This window comes from Humulus lupulus, chromosome 5, assembly GCF_963169125.1.
Source record: "Humulus lupulus chromosome 5, drHumLupu1.1, whole genome shotgun sequence".
In the NCBI taxonomy this organism is placed as follows: domain Eukaryota; kingdom Viridiplantae; phylum Streptophyta; class Magnoliopsida; order Rosales; family Cannabaceae; genus Humulus; species Humulus lupulus.
Genome location: NC_084797.1, coordinates 221,956,407 through 221,973,403, shown reverse-complemented (window position 1 = coordinate 221,973,403; position 16,997 = coordinate 221,956,407). Strand labels below are relative to the sequence as shown.

The 16,997-nt window shown below is 31.7% G+C and overlaps 1 protein-coding gene across 1 annotated transcript; it reads left to right on the top strand.

Moving 5' to 3' along the window:
• Window positions 1-1,875: 1,875 nt before the first annotated feature.
• Window positions 1,876-7,186, top strand: LOC133779974 (SAC3 family protein A-like). Its single transcript, XM_062219865.1, has 7 exons — window positions 1,876-1,894; window positions 2,030-2,034; window positions 2,121-2,177; window positions 5,286-5,411; window positions 6,231-6,440; window positions 6,809-6,939; window positions 7,042-7,186. Exons 1-7 carry the CDS (start codon window positions 1,876-1,878, stop codon window positions 7,184-7,186), a joined length of 693 nt encoding a protein of 230 aa, XP_062075849.1.
• Window positions 7,187-16,997: the final 9,811 nt, after the last annotated feature.

Below are 16,997 nucleotides of genomic sequence, written 5' to 3'. Positions count from 1 at the left end.
TTATTTAAAGAAAAATCTTCTTATAAATAAAATAATATTTTCTCAGTGAATATCAACATATATGGACAAAATATCAACATATATGAACGAAATTTCAAGTAAAAAAACTTCCATAAACAAATATGATGATTTCTAGATAATTAAGACTTAAGAAAACAAATCTAGAAAAAATAAGTTGTCGCGACAGATCATAAATTTTTCGGGACAACTGCTTCAAACTTGTTAAAAAACACATTTGAGATATAAAATATATTGTCTATTTAAGATAGCCAATTTAGGATTTTATAATCTCCCCCTTTGGCATCTTTTTAGACAAAAATCTCTTATTTTACCCTCACTCAAAAGTACGTGCAAAACACACATTAGTTGAAGCATAGAGTTTACTCAAAACTCTCCCTGCGCAAGATATAACAAAAAGATAGGGCACAGAATAAAAAAAACATGTTTCAAACTCGATCAATTAGCAAAAGACACTACACCAAAAACTACTTTCCACAACACATAATTATAAGACTTTTTAAAATGTATTATAATATATACTATGTAAAAAGTGGTAAAGTAATAGAAATAAAATATAAAAAAAAACCAGCCTACTCCCGTAACCACCATCATCTCTTTCTCCTTCTCATTCTCCTTCTCCTTCTTGTCTCTTTCTCTTCCCTTCGCCCTAGCCGCCAACCCGTAACCACCATCATCCTCAGCTCCGACCACCTATCCACCATCCTCACAACCCTTTTTCTCCAAGCCAAGCTCCAAATCTCAGGCACCCGTGAACCCAACCCCCGAACCAAGTGACCCCAGGTGCGAGCCCACCTCTGCGTGCCTTCGACCTAGTGAGACTTCCATTCGCGGGCCACCACCAGGCGTGAATCTGCACCTGTTCCGCTGTAGAGCCCCGAGTGTGCACCAAGCGAGGGCCTAGATTCCATAAGCCCAGGCGCACCTCCCCTTAATGCGAGGCCACATGTGTCTCCAAGAAAAATCCTACATCGAGAGCTCCATCGCTCCCAGAAAAAAATCGGCCCCGACCCCAGCTTTGTGAGCTCCTGGTTATGCAACACCACAACCCGAGCCCCAATGTCGTTCCACCACTACCGAGCTGCTCCTTTGTAGATCTTTATGGGTAATATTTTTATGTACCTTGGATTGGTTCAGTTGTGTTTGTGAATTGTTCCTCTTGAGTTGCCATCTTTGTTTAATTCTATTATGTATTGTGGAAATATTGCTCCTGTCTTGATCTTTGAGTGTAGCATTGTGATTTTGGGGAAATTACACAAGGGTCTATTGTTGTTTGCTTTGATCTGTGAGGGTGGCATGTTGCTTTTTGGACATTCGTTTTGCATTAAAAAGAGCATTACAGAACTTTTTATGATCTGCTATTGGCTGTGGCTTTGTTGCTGTTGTGGATATACTCGGGTCTTCATTGGCCCTGTTTTTTTATGCACTTTCATTCTAACTTTGGCCCTTTTAACTTTCAAGTGTCTCATTTTACCATTCTAATCATGTTTTGGCCCCTTATTTTATTGTTGACAAAAAAAATTAGGTCTAGGGTAGTAAAACCATACATTTGAAGGTCTAGAGGCCAAAATGAGATTCTAATTCAATAGTTTAAGGGCCAAATAAATACTCTCTTTAAAAAAATGTAAAGTGAAGGAGTTAAATAGTGTAATTCAAAGATGATGAAAAATGTTGAATTGGTAAATTGTAGCGGAATTAGTGAAAATTCATATTTTTGTCATACTGTTTTGAAAATTCATAATATTAAATTTTGATTATGTAGTCTTCAAAATATGATTTATGCACTTACAATTAGGCTCATATTTCAAAACACACTTACTTGTCTTGTGATATGAAATTTTAAATCTATGGTCACCAATGTGTGAGCCTCTCAAAGGTAGGAATGCGATGTGAATTTTGCTTAGTGTATTAAGCTCATTCATTATTGAGAGGGTGTTTTTCTTTTAATAAATAAAAAAGGGTACGATGAGACCATTTGTTTTTGTTTCTTTTCTTTTTTTGCGTCTTGAAGATTCAGTACTTTGTGATGGTGTCTGTGTTGCTAAAGTTTAAGCATCATGTTTTCTAATATTCTATTTTTTTGTTCACTTTATAACATGTAGATTGGAAATGATCTTTCTCAATTTGTGGGGCCTCTTATCTTGAATCAACTTCTACAGGTTGGTTGGTTCTCCTTTCTTTAAATCAGTACTTTGCAAGAGATGTGTCCTAAATGCTTCAGGTTTTTCATTTTATTTTTAGTTCCGAGATGCTTCTTGTTATTGTGACATCTGCTTGTTCATGGTGGGGAGAATAAGGTAATCATAAGTTTTTAATTCTGTTTTATAAGTCCAAAATTCCATAAATAAATCATTACTGCATTGTTGTTGTTGTGATTATTTATTTTTCTGAGGGGAAGAGGTTTTGTATATACTACTGTATGAGTGATCTGGTTAGAAAGGAAGAAGATGATTTTTGACAACTTCAGGATGAAATCTTTTAATGGAAACCTTTATTTGGGAAGTAAAGGTATTAATATTAGATTATGTAACTAACTACTTAGAGATTACATGCTCCTTATACTTTTCTTTAATTACTATTTTTTTTTTTTTGCAATCTGTGCAACAAGGGACCCTGCTTGGATTGGATATGTGTATGCCTTCTTGATATTTGTTGGTGTGGTATAGCATAAATATTTTATTATGCTTTTCGATTGTTTACTTGTGCCAATATATGAGTTTCCTGCAAAGAGGGCTTCAGCTTTATAATATTTTTCCATATTTTCACTGGCTTGTGTATTAATAATGGGGGTTAAAGAAATAGTGCTTGTGATCTGTCAAGGAAACTTTTCTGCATTATCTTCAGATTTATTCTTTTGCATGGCCATGACACTAAATAATAAATAATAGAGTAGACCAGAAGTTTTTGTAGTTGGAATAGTTGAGAATATCATAACAACTTTCACTATTTTATTTCTTGCAATTTTTGTTAATGAAACTAGATTTATTTGAACACTACAGATCTACAGGATGTGTATCTTATCTTTTTCAATGATTATATATGTACTTATTATATTTTTTTGTTTAAATGATAATTTGACTGATATTTCATTTATAAATTCACTAAAGGTGTCAGTATTTGATCAATTCTTTTGTAGTGTTGTCATTTTGATAATCATTATTGCTTATGTTATTTCATTATTGAGTAAGAAATGTTTGTAATTGATTAATGTGTTTGATTTTACTGAAATATGGGTAATACAATATATTAATAACTATCTCTGCCGTATTAATTTGTTTTTGTTGAAAACATTTCTTTTCTTTATATTGATTTGGTTCTATATCATATTACTATATGAATCAATGCTTTAATCATTTTTCATCCTACTTGACCAAGATAAACATGAGGAAATTTTATGCATCTTTATTTATATGGTTAAGCATTTTTTGTTTGAGTGCTACTTGGCTGCTTTGTAGTAATTATTACAGAACAATAATTAGTCGTATTCATTTTTGTTTGAGTGTTACTCAATTGATTCATTTATTAGTATTTCTAACATTTTTTTTCTTCTTGTTTTTTTTATTCTTCTTACATATTAATATTATTTCATTACAACTTATTTGGTCTAGCTCTCTCGCTCACGTATTTTAATCTATTTTTTTATTTATATCTAGTTTGTTCTATATTGATTCTTAATCTTTCTGCTTCATTATACTTAAAAACTTTAATCTTGTAATAATTTTCTTTGTCTTAGTTCATGATTTTCACAACAGATATACTTGGAATCCAAAGCATAAAAAATAGAGTAAACTAAAGTAGCATTCAAGTATAGCAAAGAAAATGTATTTTGTTGTTTTGTATATCGATGTGTTTTTGTAGTTCTTGTATTGCTGCTAATTGAGGTTTTTATACTACATCTATGGTTTTTATTGTACTGTTGTCTGCTGTCATGTTTGAATTTGATCTAATTTTTGTGTTTATATGTGTAATGTAAGTACACTAATGTGTGAGTACCAAAATGCTTAAGTAATAAGAGTTTTTTTTTTTTTGAGGTATAAATGACATTACTAAAGAGCATGGAAACTTATTTTTTGTGATCTCATTTATCCATTTTTTAACAATATATTTATGTATTTATATTTGCTGGTTTACTTTTCTTCCCAAACCTTAAGCTTTTCACAAATTCATTTATTTGTGTTCAGTCATTTTAGGTCAAAAGTCACATTCTTGATATATTTGTGTTGCAAGCATACTTACCACTTATATTATAGATACTTATTGATGGTCTTTTTTTTAGAACAAGATACTTATTACTCTTGGCTATTGGATAGTGGGGTTTCAGTAGAGTTTCTAGAAAGATTCCCATTTGTTAATGGTTAGATGTTTTAGGTATTGAGGTTTGGAAGAGCACTATAACTGACTATATGTTTTTTTCTTTACGGGTAGAGGCAAGATAACAAGTGGGAACATGATCTTTATGAGGATAATGAACCACATGTTTCACGTATGGACTAAAATACTATCAAATGCATCTGAAAACTAATTATCTTATGTACTTATGGAATTTATTATCAATCTGTCTGGTTTCCCTTGCTAATAAAGGACATTTTATCTGGTGGAACTTTTGTTTTTCTTTACATGTGACATTGTTTTCAAACTAGTGACAACAAGGTACATAGTCAGCCGAGCTATGTTTTGAAAGAGCAATTGAAGAGACACTAAGCTATCCTCCTACTGCATACTCTGCTTTCTGGTATTACTTTTTACTCTAACCATTTTTGAGTTCTTTTCAGTATTGATAGCAATGACTTAGTTTTTTTTAGCAATGAAAGAAATGTCCTTTCTTTTCATTTATTATATGTTTCTATTAAAAGAAAAAAAAAATGAATGGAATTTTCAATAAAGTCTTTGTTTCACTGAATTAGTTTCCTCATACTGAGTTGTTCCATTTTTTTTTTCTATTTTCAATATCTCATCTATAACCAAATATTTTGAATGAAGATTTTAAGTTTCTTTTTGTCATTTTGATTCTTTTGATTGGAGCACTTTTACTTAGCTTGTTTATTCTTTATAAACTATGTTGATGCATTTCAAGTTAATTTATATAATGTAGTTTCTGTAATAGGTGGTATGCAACTTGGTTTGCTCTTTTTCGATGAATTTTCAATTTATATTTTAATATTTTGGTATGCCTCTATATTATTTTATATGAAACGAAGTACTGTATACCAAATAACCACTAAATATCTTACATTTTAAAGTATTTTATACCTATATATGTGTATCAGCCCTTCATGTCTCAAAGCCAACTTTCTTGCTCTGCCAAGTTTTTAACATGTTTAATTCATGATATGCCGAGTTCAAAGATGTCATTTCAGGTGAGAAAACTAGAAGGAAAAGAGGACTGCAGTAAGGTAAGTTTTTGATACAAAAAATTGTTGATCTTAATTTGTTTTGTGAAAATTGACCATGACTGTTACAGCCTGTGACACACTTGCATATTCTTTGTTTTAATTAGAGCAAAACTGTATTGAAATGTGTGATTTTATATATATATACAATTGTGTACATAATTGTATATCAACATGTTTGGAAATAATTAAGATGCTCTTCATATATATAAAGTACAAGTTAGTTTGGGTTGTTCATAGCATAGCAGCATATCTAATTAGCTCAGCTTCAATTGATGCTTATTTGTTATACATATATCTTTGTTATAAGTTATTACAAGATCCTCATTAGTATTACAATATCTTTGTTATTATATATAACTTAAGAAAAAAATACCATTCTTTTTTTTTTATATAAGTTATTATATATCTTTGTTATTATTAACCGAATCTTTTTGCAAGAGTTTCTATTAGTATAGCTCTTTACTAAAAAGCTTTTACTTTAATTATAATATGCAAATTAACGTAAATCTAATTATTCGATACTTAGAGCCAAGCATTGCCTTAAATTTTAATAATTTACTTAATCAATGTAATTTCATAGCAATTTGTAATTTATTATACAATCTTAGAACTCTCTGGTCACAAACTTGCCATGAACAATGCTTTCTATAGTAATATGCAGCTACCATGCATGGTTATATATATTGTTGTATTGTTTAAGAGGATGGCCAGTTGATTATGGAGAACAAAACACAGTAAGGTTTTTCTGATTTTGCTTTCTTACTGTTGCTTTTTCATACATAATATGTAATTAGCTGTTGATCCTTTGTGCCCTCGCAGGTAACACCGGAAGAAGTACTAGAAAAAGCTCTGCTTATGGTTCAAAATTCTCAAAAGAATTACCTTTACAAGTGTGATCAGTTGAAGTCCATTCATCAAGATTTAACTGCAAAGAATTCAAAATCAACTAACAGTAAAGGTTTGTTTCAAAACCTCTCTTTCTTTCCCTTATGTAAACATCTACTTATATTTGACTCCTACATGTTAACAGTTAATATGTAATATCAAGGCAACAGGGAATGCATTAAATGAAACATTTAATCTGGATATTAATTCATATATGCTTGGTATAAGTAATTATAATTTTGAGTATTAAAGCATAGAATATATTTTCTGTGTAATTTGGTTTAATATTTTAATTAACTTCACCATGACTTTAGAGGGTTCAATGTAATAGAGTAGTTATAACTTATATCGGTACTGCCAAGTGAAGCTTTGGTTTTTAACATGTATATAACTTACCATTATATTCATTATCCACAATTTTTTTCAGGTTTATGAAACTCATGCTCGGTTAGCATTGGAGGTTGGGGACCTATCTGATTATAATCTCGATGAACTCTTTTATGCAATTTCAGTGCCAATCTCAGCTGCAATCCCTTTATGCTGAAGGAATTGAGGGATGCCACATGGAGTTTGTTGCATACAACTTACTATGTGTTATCCTGCACTCTAGTAACAACAGAGATCTTGTATCATCTATGTCGAGGTCAGTTATGAATGGAGGAAATTTTGTTCGCTATGTACCATCCTTGTACTATGTTGAAACACTTGTATTGACCTTCAATATTTGTTGTGAAATTGAGTTCAGATTATCAAGTGAATCTAAAAGAGATAATGCAGTAAGGCACGCTCTTGCAGTTCGGGCAGCTGTCACCTCTGGAAACTATGTTATGTTCTTCAGGCTCTTCAAAACAGCACCAAATTTGAACACTTGCCTGATGGGTGAGTTTTGATTAAGTCACTCTCCATTTTAATAAAAATAATTATTAAAGAATGATCGTATTCATATAACAGTATGTAAAATTTCTGCATATCTATATGTTGAAAAGATGTAGTTTAAGATAGTGAGTTGCATATCTCGATCTTATTGGCCTACATTACTTGTTTCTTATATCGCTCAGGTTCTGGGCTTCTCTAGTGTTGCTTCTGACAATGATGAAAAAGATTCAGATGGATTAGAGGAATGTATTGAGTGGTTGAAGGCACATGGCGCATGTCTTATTGCAGATAACAATGGAGAGATGCAGCTTGATGCCAAGGTATGTTTAACCACATGCTTTTATTCGGTAGGTGCACTATGTTTGTTATATATGTTTTTTTATTAATAGCTAAACAATCATCTTATGAATTTTATTTGCTAAATGGTTGAATTTATCGGCTTTTACACTTTCATATATCTTAAGATACACTAGCTGTAGTATAAAAACTAATTATATCAGTATTTATTCTGGTTAAATAGTATCGGCTGGCAGCCAGTTTATTACAATGTTTAGGATTTAGGATTCTGTATACTGTCTTTAGCAAATTGGTCTAACCTTCTAGGTAGGCACAACTAAATACGTGGATATTTGATGTATTGTTGTTAACATTTCATTCTTATGACCTGATAGTTATTTTCTGCGTTTATAAATGGGAATGTAATTTGATCATGATTATTACCTGTATCTTAGTTGGACACTTTGATTATGATTTTGATCATGAAATCTATACATTTCCCTCATAACCACACTTTATATCTTGTGATACTTTTCAGCTTAGTAGTGATTATGCATAGGATGATTTCTTTCAGTTTCCATATAGCTGCCATATTCTTTGTCTCTCACTATGAGTGATATGATATTTCATGACCTCATTAGTTTTTCTTTTATGTTTTATTTATTAGATTCAACAAGTGAAGTGCAAAAGAAAATCTGATTTGGAAGGCTTTGGTGTGCTGACATTTGGAAGATAATGAATTCCTACTTTTACTTTTGAATATGCAATTGTTTAAGACTATTTTGTTGACTGTTGTGAGAAGGTTTTGTTTATGTTAATTAGGTAGTGTTGAATATCTTAAGACTTTTAGATTATTTTTTAGATAATCTTGAATGTATTTTGACACAATTATTTGGTTATATGTGTTATGAACTATATAATTGGTACTCAAAAATATATTTGTACAATGTTAAGGGTGTCTTAAGTATATTAAATGAAGTGGGTTTGAATTAAAGCTATAAAAAATAATTATAATGCACATGTTTATATAATAATAATTCAAGCTTATCCAAATATTAGAATAATACAAAAAAATGTGTTATTATATGTGTTATAATAACGCTGGTTTATAAGCATAAAATTATGTTATGCAAACTATTTTCTATAATGCAAAAAGTGTGTTTTATAAAGTGTATCATGACACTACTTTATAAGTACAAAAAAGTGTTATATAATCTATTTATAAATTGCATAATGAAATACTTATCTAACTATTAAAATAACACAATAAAGGTGTCGTAGGCTATACCATAACACATGTCTATAACTATGGAAAAGTGTTATGCAAAGTGCTCCGACCTACTATAACACCGCTTTCCTTAACATATCAAAAAGTGTTATGATATATATTTGATAATATTTTTTTGGTCTTATTGAAAGTATTTTTTCTTGTAGTGAGAACATGGAATTGTTTATACTCCCCCTAAATAATTCTTCTCCCCCTTTTTGTCTATCAAAAGAGCCAAAGGAACACTATGAGGGGCCAAACACACTTCCATCATAGTTCATTACCATGGTTGCCTGCACACATGTTAGATGAAAAACAAAACAACAAGAAGAAGAGAAAATGAAGTGGAAGAGAAAAAAATGGGTACCAACCAAAACACCACAAAAAGTGGGAAAATTAAATTTTTTTCTTGTCTAAGAATATGATCTTCAATGCACAAACGAAATTGTCAATTTTTTCACTTTTCCAACAAACGATCAACCTTTTTTTTTTTTTCTTCTTGTTTTATAATACCACAAAGGTATATATATATAAATGTCAAAATATCCTTTTGTGCCCAAAAAAATCTTTCATGACCTGTCCATTGAAAAAAAACCAAACATTTTACTATAATGTTTAGTAAATCTATTTAACATATCATGCTTTTATTTGTCTCAAGAAAAATAGTTAGTCCTATCCCATGAAATATTTAAAGTGAACCAAATGGTGTATATGTATTTTAATATATATTTTTTTTACCACTAAAATTAGTCTAAAGTATTTGTGTGTACATGTGAAAGCATGGGACATTGCCATTTGGTGGCAAATTTTAGCATTTTCGCAAGTTACATGAAGTACCCATCTTAGACGCTTTCACACTACACCGATGGTAGCCCTTTTCACATGGTAAAGTATCTTCTACATAATTTTAGTTACATAGTTCCAATTTACTCATGGATGGCTTTCACACACCAATGCAAGTAGCTCTATTCTTAAGATGGAGTTTGAGACAAAATAAAAAATGTTATATACTCACACACCACATACACATATTGATTCATACAAATATTAAATGGATAGACCTATCTATTTTTCGAGACCACTAAGCATGGTATATTAACTAGAAAAACTAACCAAGTAGTAAAATAATGTTAAAAACTATTTTTTTTGTACAATTTTCTCAATTTGGACAAGAGCAAGACAACTTTTGAGCAACACAATGTCAAGGATATGACAAGAAAATAATAATAAGAAAAAATTAGTTAGTACAAACCCCCAAGGATTTCTCGAGGGAATCAAACTTGACTGCATATAGAGATTTTGTGAAAATATTTGCAATTTGTTTGCCAATCTCAACATATTATAATACCAAAGTTTTATTTTCAACAAGTTCCCTAGTGCATCTGTAATGACCCAACTATTCTAGACTCTTGGACCATTAACGAAACTATACATACAAATTCTTACTAAAACTTACATTTGCAAAAATACCATAATTTTATTAGAAAACTTATAGAAATAAGAGTTACTTACATAAATACCAAGAAGGATATGGGATCCCATTGTCTTTAAAAACAAAACATGATTTAAAATGAAAGGAATTACATAGAAAGTGCAGAAAAATACATGTAAAACCATAAAAAGTAAAACAAGACTACATCCTCGAAAAATCGAACTCTCGACTCCTTGACTCCATTCACCATCGATACACAATCCCAAGCATCCACGAACCTTACCGCCACTAATGCTATTTTCCTGCACATAAAACAAAAAGGAATGAGCCTAATGCCCAGCAAGGAAAATCTAACACATACATCATGTACATAAATTCCATAATAATCATAAAGACATAACATAACACTTAATACATGCACATACTATAATGGCCATTATTACTTGGGGTCCCATAGACTAGACAAGTCATATGCCCATGAGATTAGTGGGGTCCTACTAGCTAAGTAGGTCATATGCCCATAATCTATTTGGGGTCTTGTTAGTCATATGTGTCATATGCCCAAGCCTACAAACATACATATCATAACACTTATCATAACATAAGAAACATAAGATAACATATAGAACATATAACATATGCATTTCTATCCTATTTTCCTTACCAAAGTTACCGGGATATGTGGACTGAGTTGGAACTTTTGGAACACTCCTAAAACCATATATAAAGGGTGAGTAGATTTGAAGAAGAAGAAATGAAAGGAATGGAAAGACTAAACCTTTGAGAAACATACTTACCAAAACTTATGTGCTCAAGAACTTAGATTTCCTAACCAAAATAAGAATGAGGTTAGAAGACTGAGTAGAAGACTATGAGAAGGAAAAATAACATAAACCAATGAACTAGGGTGTAGAAATACCTTGAAGACTTGTAGACCAATCTAAACCTCGAACCGAAATACTATGAAATCTTACTTCCCAAAGTGTTTGATAAGCTTATAATGATCAAGCTTATGATTCCCAAACCCAGGTGTTTATACTCTCACACTCACTTAGCACTTGCAGCCTCTGAACTTAGAGCAAAAGATGAATAATGGCTGGGTACTAGGTCCTATTTATAGAGTTTAGGAATGAAAGGATCTTGATTTTACTTTAATAAAAATAATAGCTTTTTAGGTGAAAAATATTTGAATAATCGTTCAGAAGAGGCTGAAGACTCGTTCAAAAAGATGTTGGACTTATCAAGAGGTTGAATGGCTGAAAGGAAAAGAATTCAAAAACTTTTGAAAATACACTAAAGGAGGCGATATATCGCCCCCTGTAGGCGATATATCGCCTGGGCCAGTATGCCCGAGGCTGTCGTGCATCGTCTCGTGTTTTCCGTATCTACGTGCTACGATATATCGCCCCCTATAGCTGCGATATATCGGCACACGCTGATTAATTAAACACGAAATTACACATTTTTAGCTAAGTTTGAATGGAGTAAACAACCTTGACTAAGCCCTCAACGTATTCAAAGCTGCTGACTGACCTTATAGCATTCAAACTTTACTCCTTATTAAATTAAATCCTCAAAATACTTAATCCTTAGTCACTCATTAATAACATGTGCTTAAAATCCTATTGGTCCTTATCTAAACCTTATAGTATAATAAATATTATCCTTAATATCAGTCATATAATCAAACCTTAGGTTAACATTAATATTCTTAAACTATAGGTTAAACTTAGAAAATCTATAAGTACTACTATGAGTGTCCAAATAATTCCCGGTCTGAACCAAAAATCCACAGTTACAAAGATAATACTATACATACTATAATACTACTAAATAATTAGCTAAGTAAAGTTCTTGGATTCTACAGCATCGAGACACACTATCAACACAAAAACATTTTTTATGAGAAATTTTCAAATATTTTCCCAATTGACATGGTCCACACTTACCAGAAGAATGTTTACCCAATTTCGGCACTTCATGAACTGGACCCACACTGTCAATTTTTCTTAAATTTCAAAACCCACATGACCATGTTTTTCATGACACAAATTAGTATCACTCCTTGTGTTTGTGTGACAAGTGTGTGATTGAGATAATGTGTAACAGTTATCAACAATTTATAACCCTTCAACACAATTTCCATCTTGGTCAAGCACAAAACAATTATCATAACAAAAATTTACAAACAAGTCTTGGTCACAAATTTGACTTATACTAATTAAATTAGTTTTAACTTTGTCAACCAAAAGAACATCATGCAACTTTGGTAATCACTAGTCCCTCAAAATTTAGAGTGTCACTACCCAGTACCTTACAAGACTTACCATCTCCAAATGTGACTTTCCCATTTTTCAAATTCTCGAAGTCAGTGAATATGCTTTTGTTACCTGTCATATGCCTAGAACAACCATTATCAAAATACCAAGAGTTAGAAGCACATGTTCTAAGATAAGTAAAGGCAGCAAGACATTTGAATTTTTTCTTCACCCAAAGTTTCTTAGGTGGAGTCCTTTTCTTCAAGGGCATTTGTCTCAAATTACCATGATGATTAATGTAATACTAATCATCCTTGATGAATTCGGGAGGTCAAACAGCAAATGCAGAAATTTCAGGCTGGTAATCTCTCCTTTTCTGATCAGAAGCTCGAATTTACTGAACCTATTTTCAGAGAAGGTCGGAAGTTTGCTCAAATTGATGCAGAGGAGGTTAAAATGCAATCCGCTAACTGGAGTTCGACAGTCATTTGTATGGTGTTGGGAGCCAACCCTCCAATGGCTGTCTTTGAAGGATTCATCAAGAGGGTTTGGGGTCATCTAGGGATAGCTCAGATAGCTAGAATGACGATGGGGTTAACAATGGTCAAATTCAATGATGATGCTACAAGAGATCATGTCCTTGAACATGGCCTTATCCATTTTGATAGGAAGCCGGTCATAGTTAGGCCATGGACAACGGATTTGAGCGCAGTCCGTCTGGTTCGCACTGTCCCTCTTTGGATTCGCCTTCAAGACTTAGGGCTTCAATATTGGGGTAGTAAATGCCTCAGTGCTTTAGTTCGCACCATAGGTAGGTCGATCATGGTAGACAAGTTTACTAGAGAACGGTCTCGTGTTCAATTTGCTCGAGTTTTGGTTGAGATGGAAATCACGGATAATCCTCCGAAGAGTATTCAGTTCATTAATGAACATGGTCAGATCATGGAGCAAGGAGTTGAGTACGAATGGCTCCCGATTAAGTGTAAAACTTGTGCTGGTTTTGGGCACTCAATGGCAGAATGCAGAAAAGAGGTGAAAGCTCATTGGGTCAAGAAAGTAGCAAAGGCCCAAACAGAGGAGGAGAAGGAATTAGGGGTTCAGCAGGATGGTCAGCTGAAAGAAGATGGGGTTCAGGAAGATACAGGAAAAAGCAAAGAGATGGTGGATCTAGAGGGGTCCTCCTTCTCAGGCGAGGAAGCTAAGGATGATAATAAGGTAACAGTTCCGGTCTCTAATCCGTGGAGAACCCCAAAAAGAGTTGCAGCACAGCCTAAGGAAGGACAGAGATTAGAAAACCAAGCTAAAAAAACAGGTCGTAACACTAAAGCACTGAACAAGTTTGATGTCTTGCAAGAAAAAGAGGTGTCTTACAAGGATGAAAGTTTGAATCCTAGCTCCTCTTATGGATAGCTATAACATTTTAAGTTGGAACATTAGGGGGCTCAATAAAGTGAATAAGCAGAGCCAAGTTAGTGCTTTATGTAACAAGTATAAAGTGGGCATTTGTGGACTGTTAGAGACTAGATTTTAGAATCTTTTGCAACAATATCAATTTCATATTTTTTTAACAAGAGAGTCAAGTTCTTCATTTCTCTTCTTGCGGACTTTGTTATTGTTTGCCATCAAACGATTATCTAAACACACTTTCAACCATTGCTCATACATGTTTTTGTATGATTCTTTCAAGGAATCCTCATCCAAATCAGATTCATCTGAATCACCATGGGAACCCTCATCTGTTGAAATAGTATTATTTAAACAAACAAGGTTCTCATTCACCTGCACACAAAGAGGTAAGCAAGAAAAAAATAGAAGTTAAGGCAAGATTAGAAGTTTCTTCCTCATCATTACTTTCAGAGTCCTGGTCACTCCAAGTGGCTACCATGACATTCTTATTTTTCGTCAAGGTATTGGCACATTGAGATTGAATATGTCCAAAACCTTCACATGTCCCTACATTGAATACCTTTTATACTAGTAAATTCAAAAGTTTTTGAAAAATTATTACCTTTGGAGGATTTAGACATGTTTTTCTCATTACCAATCTTTTTCATAAACTTCTTAAATTTCTTTGATAACAAGATCATCTTCCTCATCTGAGCTTTCCATTTTCTCTTTGGAAGATTTCAAGGCAATCGATTTCTCCTTCACAACAATTGGTTTCTCTTGTTGGCGGATCTTTTGATTAAGTTCAAAAGTTCAAAGAGATCCCATCAATTCCTCAACTTTCAAGGTGTCAAGGTTCTTTACCTCCTCAATGGCTATGATCTTGGATTGAAACCTGTCAGGAAGAGATCTAATAATTTTCCTAACCAAATTAATCTAATAATTATTTGTAAATCTTACAAATTAATCCAATATATTAATTCCGAAAATCACAATAAAAAGCAATTTAAAATCATCTTTTAAATAAAAAGATATCCCTATAAAATATTTCTTTACATTTTTTGAATCTTTCTTTTCACAGCCAGTCATTACCACGAGACTTGTCAATAAAAAATATCACGAAATATTCTTTAATCAGTTGACAAAAAGTCTTAAAGTCTAAAGAAAAGGAAAAATATATTTTATTTAAAGAAAAATCTTCTTATAAATAAAATAATATTTTCTCAGTGAATATCAATATATATGGACAAAATATCAACATATATGGACGAAATTTCAAGTAAAAAATTTCCATAAACAAATATGATGATTTCTAGAGAATTAAGACTTAAGAAAACAAATCTGGAAAAAAAAGTTGTCTCGACAGATCATAAACCTGTCAGGACAACTGTTTCAAACTTGTTAAAAAACACTTTTGAGTTATAAAATATATTTTCTATTTAAGAAAGTTAATTTAGGGTTTTACAATATAGATTTAAGGGAAATTTACAGGAATTACTATTTGTTAAGAGAATATTACGTTTATACGGTTAGGCGGAAATGTTTTCATTTTTACGGCCTTGAGTGTTTTTTTGTTACATTTAAACGTTATCATCAGCAACGTCTGGCTTCAACTTCAAATGCATAGTAGATAAACAAAGACACATATCACCAGTAAACAAAGTCCGACAACAATTGGAAAGCCCAAAATAGTAGGAAAAAAAATCAGAACCGAGTAAATTAATAAAACTGATATATGTTATTCCACCAATCCATATATAGCTTGAAACAAAGCAACCACATCCTTGGCCAAAGAGTGTTCCATTAAGTTTATAGGCCTAGAGTAATAAGTAAAGTTAATATCAATGAAGTTGTCACTTGGATATATCATCCGCGATAACCCCAAGTTCATCCATTCTTGAAGGCACTCTTCTCCCGCCCTTCCTTTATTTGCCTATACTCCACCAATGTATAAATATATATATATGATAAGAACTACTTGAGTTGAGTTGAAGATAGGAAATTTAAGCCCAATAATTTATAGAGAGGAAATTTCTAGTCCACGTATCTCATTTGTGTTTACTTGCAAATATTAAAACTTGTGTTAGTTTATATATATATGGCCATGGTCATGTAACTTGTGACGTTCATTATATCTAGGGGAGATGAAGCTTTCGAGGTTGTTGTGGTAGACACAGTGTTCGTCAACTGTGAAGGTGGTGGTGGTAGTTGAAAAAAGGAGGATGGTGGAAGAGTTGGGTCGATTGATGATGATGGTTTTAATAGAGAGAGAGGAGAGAAAGAGAGAAGGAGCACTACAAGAAAAAACATTATTCATAACACTTAAAAACTGCTAACCGAAACTATTGATAACATTTCTAAAAATGCTAACATAGCCCCTGTTATTAAAAGTCCAGTGTTTTCTATAACAGTATTTGAATGTTATGTTCGGTGTTATCTTAAACTATTCAATAACACATTTTTAGTTGCTATAATATTCAAATAATAACATTTAGATAGAGTTTTTGGTTATAAATTTGAAGTTTAATCTTATACTTTTTTCATAACACTTTTCAACTGTTACATTTGATTATTTTGATAACATTTTTAGTTTGTTATATTATATAAACCATAACGATTTTTTACGCTTATAATATGTTTTTAAATCATAACATATAGTAATAAAATTTTAAATTTTATTTTGATAAGTATACTTATATGGTTTTTTTTTTAATTAAAAGATTTTCATTATTGTATTTTGATAAAAAAAAATTCAAAATTAATGATAAAATATAATTCTCAATAGATTGATAAACCATAAGTATTACATTAAACAATAACTAATTCAAACCATGAATGTGTCTACTTCATGAGATCTTAGTTCTAACTTAAGTTTGAAAGCATAACATAATAAAGTTTTATAATCTTGAACAATTTTTACTTCAAAAATGAAAAATAGAAACATTACAAGATACACAAAAGTAAACCAAACTTGCTCCATCCTTCAATTCATCATCCTTTGTGCACTTGTCTTTGTTGTGAGTCCATTTGCTTAGCTACAAAAAAATTTAAATAATTAATGCTTCAACTTAAAGTTATAGTAAACTAAAAGAGTACATAAAAAAAGTTAATTACCTAATTATAACTTTATCAGCTGACCATGCAATTATATATTATAACTTTATTTTGCATCTATCTTGTGTTTAATATAAGAAAATAAAACCTAA